This window comes from Ranitomeya variabilis, chromosome 1 (genome assembly GCF_051348905.1).
Source record: "Ranitomeya variabilis isolate aRanVar5 chromosome 1, aRanVar5.hap1, whole genome shotgun sequence".
Classification (NCBI taxonomy): domain Eukaryota; kingdom Metazoa; phylum Chordata; class Amphibia; order Anura; family Dendrobatidae; genus Ranitomeya; species Ranitomeya variabilis.
This window is the reverse complement of record NC_135232.1, coordinates 104,002,390-104,014,423: the sequence shown is the minus strand read 5'-3', so window position 1 is coordinate 104,014,423 and position 12,034 is coordinate 104,002,390. Positions and strand designations below refer to the sequence as shown.

The following is a 12,034-nucleotide window of genomic DNA, read 5'->3' as shown; positions in this document are numbered from 1 at the left end:
AATCAGCCATTACATTATAAAAAAAAAAAAAAACCTTTACCTTGGTTAATGTACATTTTGTGAATTATTATCTTATTTTATAAGTTTGTTTTTTTTTAAGTTTGTTCACCTTTATAAAGAATAGACAAAATAAGGCTGGTGCAAGAAGTAGACACAAAAATGCCATGTTTTAAATATAAAATGCCCTTCGAATAAAATATTAATATATTAAATATTAATTAGCATTTTCTGTATTCAGAATGGACTCTTCTGATACTTTTAAGGATTTGATACAGCACCCCTAGAGGCCAAAGTAATTTATTTAAAAAAAAATCTATTATACTATCCAAGACCAATTGTACAAGTTATTTCCTCATAGTGTTTAATAGAATTTCCTTGAAATGCTTCCATTCTGTCTCCACACAATCACAAGCAGACCACTTACACCTATGCTGATATAATGACGCATTGTCCAGCTCACATACTGAAAATGATTTTATTTGTCATTTACATTAAATTGATATAAACTTGTCAAGAAAATGTCAAATCATAGGTTTCGTATTCGCTTAAAACATTTAAGAAAAAGAAAACGAAAAAAAACGTAAAATTAATAAATTAGCACAGACAATAAGTTAAAACATATCACAATGTGACCAGTATAGAACAAGAATGCTTTATCTACACCAAACATCCTATCTCACATTTTCTTTGTTCATTCGTTAGAAATAGCCTCCACTCTCTGTAAGTGTATTTGACCAGCACATGCAGAAAAGCTGATTAGTTTTCTGTACAAAGTCCAGGGTTGAAGAAATTACATGTGCCAAGAGGATGCCACTCACTCACCTGCTGAGTCTGCAGGCACAAGTGACATCAGCAATGCTTTAAAGGACTGAAAAGGCAATCTGCCAGCTAATCGCCAGAAAAGGGCTTTTTGCCTCTAGCAGAAAAAAAAAGGAAATAAGACTGAAGATTATTATCTGTAGGAAATAAAAAGTTTTAGAAAAAAGGGTTTGTGGCTTCTCCTATGAGAGAAGTAGATGTCACAAAAGAAATCCATCCAATCTATAGGGAGAAATGGGTTTCTTTTGTGAGCCCCATTGCAGAAAGGTTGTGAGACAATGGTGATCTTGGGGAAACCATGAAAATACATGGATAAAGGAGAATCAGGGCTAGAAAAAAAATAAAAAACCTCTCCCTAGATCTATTTTGGCCACAAGCAGCAATGTGTTCAGACAGGCACCTGCCATCTTCTCCCAGCCACCCGGCATCTTCTCCCAGCCACCCGCCGTCTTCTCCCAGCCACCCGGCATCTTCTCCCAGCCACCCGGCATCTTCTCCCAGCCACCCGCCATCTCCTCCCAGCCACCCGGCATCTTCTCCCAGCCACCCGCCATCTCCTCCCAGCCACCCGGCATCTTCTCCCAGCCACCCGGCATCTTCTCCCAGCCACCCTTGGCTACAAAGTGCCATCAGGTCCCAGTGAGCTGGTGCCTCCTACACATATACTAAGAGAATCCATTATTTGGGGACCAATAACTAAGTCAAATTAGCTATGACTAGAGGATATGGACCAGTGTTGTTGGGAACGGAGGTTCTTGCATTTTCAAAGTCAGCTGCTGAACTGGGCAAGGATGGAGGATCCTTGGTCTAGGTGTTGCCAGTGCCACCACTAGCCCATACCCCTATCTGGGACATATCTGGGGTGTTTTCCCATTATCACCAGTGAGCCACTGCTGGGGGGTCCTGGGGACTATGGATGAATGAGCAGAGCAGAGGGGGACAGGAGGGGACCTGGGGCATTAAGTAAAGCTCATGGATACTGTGTGCTCAAGTGCTTTGCGGCGCAAGGAGGCGATGCTGGTTCCCCTCCACACATCGCTGCTGTCCGGGGAGCTGCAGAGTTGGGGGGATCCTGGCACGTTGCTGGGACCCTGCAGTGACGTGGGCATCATGCCAGGAAAGGCGGACTGGTATAGGTGTGACTGCAGCCCTGCGCCATTGGAGCCCATATTGGACAGCCCCATGGAGCTGGATGGGGGGCCTGCTGCCAGGCTGCACTGAGACAGAGACTGCGCCATTGCTTGTTGCCTTCCAAGAGAAGGGGGCAACGGGAGCTGGGAGACCCCCATTCCGGCAGTAGCCCAGCGGGTATCGTTGGCATGGAAGGAGCACAGGCTGTCGCCCATTGCTGCGGCCGCTGCCGCCGCAGCTGACTGGAACTGGGGCAATCCTGGGGTGGGCAGCAGTGTGCCGGGGGCGCGGAACACATTGGTGGTCTTCTTACGCTTCTTCCACTTCGCACGTCTGTTCTGGAACCAAACCTACAAGAAACGAGATCGCCATTACTATAGACGTAATGCCCACACCCCGGTGCCAGCTCTGCCCTGAGTATCATCATCATCGCCTGTAATGGATCGTGCAGTAAGTAATGGCTGTGCACAGCTCCAGCAGGACCGGCTCATCTATAACAGTCCTACAGAACAGTAATAAAACATCGGAAAGAACAATGGGGAAATAATAAAGAGATGAAACAATGTCTACAGAGTGAGCGGGGCTGAGGTGGAGCTGAGCTATGGTGTAAGAAGCAAAATACAAAGCTAAATCACTGAGGAACAGGGGGAAGAAGGGGAAGAAGAGGAGGAAGAGGAGGGTCGGGTGCATTCAGGCCAGCAGTCACCTGTGATGGACAGCTCCTGGTGCTGAAACCTCGGTGTCTGTGTGTACATATATACCTATATATGGTGTGTGTGTGTATATATATAGTATGTATATATATATATATATATATATATATATATATATATACATATATATATACACATATATTTGCGTTTATATATATATTTATATATAACTATATAGATGTATTAATATATATATTTATATATATATTTGCATATATATATATATATACTTATCAATATATCTATATAGTTATTTCTCTATATATAGATATATCTATGTAAACACAAACATCAAAATATACACATGAATACATATTAATATATATATATATATATATATATATATATATATATGTATATATATACATAAGTATCGATATATCTATCTAGCTATCTCTGGGATATAATATATTATATGGCCACATATATGTGTGTATATGTATAGTGAAGCATGTTCATATATATATATATATATATATATATATATATATATATATATATAGTCGCTTACATGAATGATAGTAATAATAACAGATCTGTTATAACATGATGACATGGCTAACATGCACAGACTTATCGTTCAGTTCTGAGTGGTGGGGTATCCGGTAATAATACAGCTGGTATGTGTGATTGTATGCATTATATATATACAGATAGTAGTATATCCATAGCTCTATCCCTTTGCCCTCATCTCCCTGTATATCGCGTGCCCACAGACCATTCCCCTCTCCTCGCCCTGTATCCGCATCCTGCAGCTCAGGGGGGCGGCAGTGGGCTGGCACTGCACACCTGGGGGTCAGGTATATTATATTTCGGGGGCACATGCACTTGGCTTTTTTTTCTCAGTCTGATCTCATTTGACCTGGTCTGGACTCATATTATACTGTCATCCAATGCTGAAAATAAAGCAGGTCTCATACTGAAGTGAAGGAAATCCACACTGCCTAATAATATAGATATATAGATATTTTGTCTATGTGTTGATTCCTTGGTAATGTGACATGTGTCAGTTACATTCTATAAATGTGTTCCATATTAATACATTGCTTTTATGTATATCGTCTTCCTATATTTTATTGTCCTGCCATCGATACAATGAATGGAACTCTAGAAAAATAAATTGTTAATTGAATTAAAATTATTAATTAATAAACGAATCATGATAAGAAAACTCTGTTCGAAAGGATTTCGGCAAATGTTCAGCTGATGTGTAGAAAAGCTCCAATTATACAGTCATCAAGTTATTACAGTGCAATTACAAATCTGTAGAATCCGCATCTGTTTCCGTTTTTATTCTTACTCGCCTGATTAAATATTATAAGATTAACTATCTTGTGTCAATTGTTTACATTGTTTACATCTCGTTATTGCTATTTTTTACATAACAGAATAAGGAAATTCTAAGACATTTCAGATCAATAAAATGAATCTGATTCCAAACATCCAACCTGATTGTAATATTATTTTTCTAATTTATACTGGATGCTACACTTTAAATAGATGACAAAGACAGAAATGACAACAAACATAATAATAAAATATAGTACTAAATAAATGGTTCTTTATTTATTTCCCCCAATAATTTGCTCACATATTGTAAAATTCTATCCAGATATTCGTGTTTTTTAGTATTTCAGCTTTGAAAAAATGTGGGGTATTTTTTTGGTTTGCATCCTTAAAAAAGGGTATTAATATTAATAATAAGAATAATAATAATAATAAGAATAATAATAAACGTAATAATAACAATAAGAATAAGAGGGGGCATTTTAAGGTTATTGTTTATGAGAACAAATTCAGTTTTCACAATTTATTTATTGTACAATGTAAATGCTGATACTATTGCTATTGATATTATTAATGTTGTTTATTATTGTGTTGTTGTGCTAATAATGTGTTGTAATTATTACAGACCATCGATATATCTATATTAAAACAAATATGAATTGTTATTAGGATTCTATGTGTGATACAACTATTTTGTATGTTGTGAAAAAATATATATTCAATTATTTTCTAAACGATATGACTGATATGGTGCTATAAATTATATTACTATGATATTATTAGAAATATAGAACATAATATTTTGATTATTATGAATCTTGTTGATTAGAAAATTAGAAAATCATGTGTTATATTGTTGTGCCATTTTGAAAGCCATATTGAATAATGCTTTAATACTGTTATAATACTAGCTATTATGTAACATCTGCTGTTATGCTATTAGTATTGTTTGTTTATTACTGTTGTAATATTACTAATATTATTCAAGGTAAAATAAAATAAGGTAGAATATGTTGTTTGATCCAACCTGATCGCTCAGGTCTTCATCTTGACCACACAGAAGCCCCCAGGTCCCAGGCTGACCTTTTGGAGTGGGTTCTCTCAGTGAGCACAACCATGGACCTGCCTGCTCCAGCATCTGCTTGCAGCCCAATATCCAGCAGCATTTCCTCATTGTGCGGCTCTTGCTTTGTATTTAATGAGTGACGAGCAGACAGAAGGAGTTATAGGGAAGCATTAGAGGAATGCAGCAGCTATTAGGGATGTAAACATTCCAGGAATAATAGAGGACTCGGCGCCATTATGTTGGGGGGATTAGTAGAATTGCAGACACAAAATATCATTTTATGTGTCATGGTTTAGTAGAGCAGCGCAGCCCATCCATCAGCGCTGATAGCACAGGCATTAACCATCAGTGCAAATGGCCGCAGCCTGAGCGGTATGTGAGATGCTGGAAATGGGGAGAAGGATGAGGAATGCGCTGTATAGGGGGGGATCCTACAGAGGATATGGAGGGGGACAGGGAAGGACCAGCTGCAGCAGCAGCAGCAGCAGAGACCCTCTCATTACCTGGAAGTGGGGGGACTTGTGGAAAGTGCTGGGGGCAGGGAGTCTGGGGGGCAGGGGGTCTGGGGGGCAGGGGGTCTGGGGGGCTGGGCTGCAAGGGGTCTGGGGGGTAGGGAGTCTGGGGGGCAGGGGGTCTGGGGGGCAGGGAGTCTGGGGGTCTGGGCTGCAGGGGGTCTGGGGGGTAGGGAGTCTGGGGGCAGGGAGTCTGGGGGGCTGGGCTGCAGGGGGTCTGGGGGGTAGGGAGTCTGGGGGCAGGGAGTCTGGGGGGCAGGGCTGCAGGGGGTCTGGGGGGTAGGGAGTCTGGGGGCAGGGAGTCTGGGGGGCAGGGAGTCTGGGGAGCAGGGAGTCTGGGGGCAGGGGTCTGGGGGGCAGGGAGCCTGGGGGGCAGGGAGTCTGGGGAACAGGGAGTCCCTGAGGGGGGCAGGAGTCTGGGGGCAGGGGTCTGGGGGGGTTCAGGGAGTCTGGGGGGCAGGGAGTCTGGGGGCAGGAGTCTGGGGGGCAGGGGTCTCACCGCCATGATATAGACGTACTGTACAGGTATGTGGGAATATATTGCCCGTTTAATTGCTGCACTGTAAATGGGCTGGAGATCGCACAGGGGAGACGGGAGCCCGGCTTCCAGAGAGGCTGGGGCTGCATTATATTCCAGGAGACAACCTTTATGAAGACCTCATTGCAATCTTAGTCTTGGAGATGATTAATGTGAAGATTTGGTAGGAAATCTGGAGAGTTGTATTAAAGCTGCCGGGATCTCAGGTTCATTTCGATCAGCCATCCGTGAACTCGGGGCCGAATTCATTATCCGTTAATAGTGCAGGGAAAGGAGAACATGCAATCTCTCCATGCCATTAGAAAGCCACAAAGAAGCCTCGGCTGTCCCCTATTAAGATGTGGCAGCTGACAGCACCATTTCACGGGACAGGGCCTACAGAGTGTGTGTGTGTGTGTGTGTGTGTGTGTGTGTGTGTGTGTGTGTGTGTGTGTGTGTGTGTGTGTGTGTGTGTGTGTGTGTGTGTATTGTGTGTGTATATGTATATATGTGTGTCCGTGTGTATGTATATATATGTGTGTGTGTATAAATATGTATGTGTATATATATGTGTGTGTCTGTGTGTGTATATTATGTGTGTGTATGTGTCTGTGAGTGTGTATATATATATATGTATATGTGTGTGTGTGTGTGTGTGTGTGTGTGTGTGTGTGTTATGAGTGTATGGACATATATGTGTACATTTCTGTGTGTATATATTATGTTTATAGATGCATATTATGTGTGTATATATTATGTGTATATGTGTATAGATGTATATTATGTGTCTGTGTGTGTGCAAGTATATACTGTGTGTGTGTGTGTATATATATTATGTGTATAGATATATTATGTGTGTGCATGTACTGTATATACTGTGTGTGTGTGGACATATGTGTATATTTGTGTGTGTATATATTATGTATATATATTTATATGTTTTATATGTGTGTATATTATGTGTGTATAGATAAATATTATGTGTGCAAATATATACTATGTGTGTAGATATATTGTGTGTGTAGTTATATATTATGTGTGTGTGTATATATATATAGTATGTATAGATAAATATATGCATCTGTATATATATTACATATATATGTGCGTATATGTGTGTATAGATACATATTATATGTATGTTTATGTATATGTGTGTAGATATATGTGTGCATATATATTATGTGTATGTGAGTAGACATGTATGTGTGTATAGATAAATATTATGTATGTGTGTATTTGTATGCACAAAGTCCAACTATTGCATTCCAACTCTATTATCTATGTAAACACAATTGTATAATTAGGCCTATATACATATATCTATATCGATAAATATATATATATATATATATATATATATATATATATATATACTTAAATACTAGATAGATAGATAGATAGATAGATAGATAGATAGATAGATAGCGTGTATTTAATCAGGGCATATTTGTACACCTATAATGTGCCATATATATATATATATATATATATATATATATATATATATATATATATATCCTTTTAAGAGTCAGTCCCGACCTTCTCTCCTAGGTGGGTGTACTTATACTCATGTAGGGCCGCTTTACATCTTCCTAGGCCTCATCCACGATCCCCCCATCACACTATGACTATGATCAAATTATCACGCAGGAGTTAAACAAAACTACATTTTTTCCATTGATATGTTTTTTATGTAAATATAATATTGAAAGTGAATTAATCCTTGCGAGAGACTAATGATTCTGCTTATTATATTGCCTCTGATGGCGTCATTTGCATGATTCTCACATTGCTGCTTAATAAGCCATCCCGGGTTATAAATAATAGTGGAATTGGTTTCTAATAATTGGCGAGCCATAAAGTGAATGGCTTTTATAGCTGGCACTGCGGCCCCTGGCAGCTCCTGCAGGATAAATCTCTGTATTATTATTTTTAATGTCCCGGCGCTGTATAATCTGCTGATAATAACTCTGCATCATTTTCTTAGCTCTCTTATTATTACAACTTTTATTTTCCTTCTAAATTTATAGAACACAGAAGAAATTAGGCTGATCACACTGAGCGTCTTACTGCAAGGAAGAAACTGTGCAGAAAAGAAGAAGTCCCGGCAATTATCATCCTATGCAAATTCATGCAAATAGAGCATGAGATCCAATGTGAGACATTGTGCATGAGGCGGTGATAATAGGGCCGGTGTCATCTCCCCTTATTACCGCATATATCTCCCTACAACGAGGCTTGTTGTCCTGTAATGGCCATGGCAGGGCGAGGACTCCGACGTGTAATTAGCTCGCTTATTCCTTTGGATTCTTTATTAACTGATACTTTGTATCAACATATATTAGCAATAATGGAATAATGGAATATATTCTCCTATTAAAATAACACATACATTGTCACTGGGTGCTGATTCACCGTTCATTTAGGATTGGAGTTTGTTTAGAAAGCCGGTTAAATTAAATCGCATTAGTAAAGATGTTGTGTAAATAATATAGTAGTGTACATTTGTTTTGTAAGGTGTATAACAGGAGAGGATTCCAAGGATAATTTTCTATATTAATTGTGAACTTGTTTTTTAACTAAATTTTTTTCTAATGCAACAAAAAAAAGCATTAAAAAAAGTAAATTGTAGCAAAAATGGTTCATCAGTACCACTGACAGAGGACAGCTCAGATTTCAGCACCACTGACAGAGGACAGCTCAGATTTCAGCACCACGGGCAGCGCTTCTGTACAGAACTATCAAATGAATAAATGAATGTGCTCATATAAAGAGGAATAAGTGTGTGTGTGTGTGTGTGTGTGTGTGTGTGTGTGTGTGTGTGTGTGTGTGTGTGTGTGTGTGAAAGTTCCCTATATATAGATGCATAAAACGATATATGTGTATATATGTGTGTGCGCGTATAATACACATATGTATGCATGAAACTATAAATGTGTGTGTGTGACACGTACATATATATGCATAAAACTATATTTTATATAGGTGTGTGTAATATATATATGTTTATGTTTTAAATATATATAATTTTATGCATACATGAATATGTGTAAATCACACATACACACAAATATATAGTTTTATGCATTCATGTATATGTATATATTACACAAACACACATGTATAGTTTTATGCATACATACATATATGTATACTGTATATTACACACACATATGTATATAGATTTATGCATACATATATGTAGTATATATTATATATATAAGAGAGATTTATGGATACACATATATGCATATATTACACACACATATAGAGAGAGAGATTTATGCAAACATATATATGCATATATTACACACACACACACACACACACACACACACACACACACACACACACACACACACATATAGTTTATGCATGCATATATAAGAATATATCTCATACACATCCCTCTATTTCTGGGGCTGTGCCTGTGCCATATGTCCGGGCGTCTTACCTGCACCCTGGACTCCGTGAGGCCGATCCTCAGGGCCAGCTCTTCCCTCATGAAGATGTCCGGGTAGTGGGTCTTGGCGAAGCTCCTCTCCAGCTCGTTGAGCTGTGCTGGGGTGAAGCGGGTCCGGTGCCGCTTCTGCTTCTGCTGGCCCTGGCCCTGCTGCTGCTGACCCGCCTGGTTGGGGTTCTGCTGTTGCTGCTGTTTGTCGGGGTCCTTGGAGCTGACGGCCAGTGAGGACTGGTTGGATCCCACGCTGGTGATGTCGTCCCCGGGAAGCAGGGTGGTGCCCTCTACCTGGTCGGCGCCGCTCCCCAGATCTCCCGGGTGCACCGAGTCCGAGGCGCCCACTCCAAGGCGGCATTTCACCGCCTCACGGTGCCCGAGCAGCTCCACCGCATCCTTCATCCCTGTGCAGGAGGAGAGGAGATGTGAGCCGGGGCCCAGGACTGGCATCTGACCTACACATGCTGCCCACCTGCTCACCATGCCAGGGGATAAGTACAGGAGCGCTAATTCAAGATGTTCTGCAGCTGTACCTGGCACCACCATGGCCACTATGTACCAAGGCATCAGAGATGCAACCAAAGTCGGAGTGAACACTGTGCCTGGACACTATTATATACCTGGACACTATTATATACCTGGGCACTATTATATACCTAGGTACTATTATATACCTGGGCAATATTATATACCTGTGGCTATTATACGCCTGGGCACTATTATACACTTGGGCACCATTATATACCTGTGGACTATTATTTGCCTGGGCACCATTATAAACCCGGGCACTATTATATATCTGGGCACCATTATATGCCTGGGCACTATTATATACCTGGGCACTATCATATACCTGGGCACTATTATATACATGGACACCATTATATGCATAGGCACTATTATACACCTGGGCACCATTATATACCTGGGCACTATTATATATCTGGGCACTATTATATACCTGGGCACTATCATATACCTGTGGACTATTATATACCTGGGCACTATTATATACCTGGACACTATTATATACCTGGGCACCATTATATGCCTAGGCACTATTATACACCTGGGCACTATCATATATCTGGGCATTAATATGTACCTGTGCACTATTATATATCTGGGCACTATTATATGCCCATCAGTCAACTTCAGGGTACATCAATTCTTACCATTATTTGGACAATTATTTCGCATGGTCTGTATATGTCTTTGCCACCCCTATTTATCTCACTAGTCGGTGCAATAAAGCCTGGCATTATAGATTGCCTTGCACTGGACCTCCATGTACTGCACACTTAGGAGCATGGAGGAGGCTGCTCCTCACTCACCATCCCTAATGTTAGAGATGAGAGCTGTCCTGCATGGTGGCCCCTTCCCTGCAGCACAGACTGGCATCTGGGCACCGCAGGACAGCATTGCTAAGTGTGCAGCAGACTTTATTCAGTGGAACTTTCCCGGCCACAATCTGCAGTGAAAGTTGTGTTTATTTATTTCTTCTCTCTACAGAAAAGTAGGAGAAACTCCATAAAGTAAAGTTTGCCTGAACACAGCAGCAGCCCTGGAGCCTACACTGGGGCAGACCCTGTGCCCACACTCCATGTCTAGGAACCAAAGAAGCCAAATCCACAGATAAGCAAACAACTCATCTCAAAGAAGAAAAAAGCCCCAAGTGCGGAGCTGTGTGTAAATAGAATTACCGGCGGCTGCTCGGACCTCCGCATCCCTGTATTATAAGACTGCAGTTAAATCAAATTAAACTTTAATACTACACAATTACTTTAGAAGGAATTAGCCCATTTAGAGTGCATTAAGGCGGAATCAGGCACAAATTGACGCTTTCCCGGGGAGGGGAGAAGGGTGGCACAAACTCACCGAGTCGGGCGTCCAGGAGGTCGGCGTGAGACAGCATCGCGCACCGCTCCAGGGCGAAAGCCTGTCCCCCCCAAATCCTGCCGGCTGCTTAACGATTGCAAAATAAAAATAGATAGATAGATATAGATAAGCTAAATGAAAGAAAATTCGGTTTGTGCTTAAAAAGGGGGGTCCCCTGCATTATAATGTCCTTTACCGAGGCGGGGAGGTGCTTAGTGCCTGGGTGCGGGCGGCCACCGGCGACCAATCACCGAGCGATCTGCAAATGTCACCGACTCCGCTCCCAGTGCTGCTGCTCCAGGCTGGGGGCAGGGGCTCCGGGCAGCTCACCGCACACCGCCACTCCAAACGTGCCCTCCACCTGGCCCTGGCACCCCTGGACCGTACACGGTGCCACCTACAATGGGCCACATCTGCTTTATATCATTGCGAATCGCATCTAGCAAAAAAAAAAAAATTGCAATTTCCACAATGGATGGAAAGTGATCAAATGAAAGCAGTGAAGAGGAATAGTACTATATTCATCAATTATCCGGAGCCTGGAAAGAATGGAGGCATTGAAGCTCTTCTCCGAATTCATATGATTTAGGCTTATTTTCTAAATAATGTTCTAAATAAATTGCAATCGACATTATTTCTATTATTTATTTT

The 12,034-nt window shown here is 41.1% G+C and overlaps 1 protein-coding gene across 1 annotated transcript; it reads right to left on the bottom strand.

Annotated features, from left to right (window-relative positions):
* Positions 1 to 456: 456 nt before the first annotated feature.
* Positions 457 to 11,543, bottom strand: OTP (orthopedia homeobox). Its single transcript, XM_077287103.1, has 3 exons — positions 11,384 to 11,543; positions 9,503 to 9,909; positions 457 to 2,300 (listed from the first exon to the last, which is right to left on the bottom strand). Exons 1-3 carry the CDS (start codon positions 11,418 to 11,420, stop codon positions 1,779 to 1,781), a joined length of 966 nt encoding a protein of 321 aa, XP_077143218.1. The 5' UTR covers positions 11,421 to 11,543; the 3' UTR covers positions 457 to 1,778.
* Between the last annotated feature and the right edge of the window lie 491 nt (positions 11,544 to 12,034).

Bases quoted from the DNA above. Each gene is read 5' to 3' on its own strand.
- OTP (XM_077287103.1), bottom strand. From the start codon at position 11,420: ATGCTGTCTCACGCCGACCTCCTGGACGCCCGACTCG. The intron at 9,910-11,383 runs GTGAGTTTGTGC...CCTCCTGCACAG, and splicing joins CCTCCTGGACGCCCGACTCG to GGATGAAGGATGCGGTGGAG. The intron at 2,301-9,502 runs GTAAGACGCCCG...CGTTTCTTGTAG, and splicing joins TCACGGAGTCCAGGGTGCAG to GTTTGGTTCCAGAACAGACG.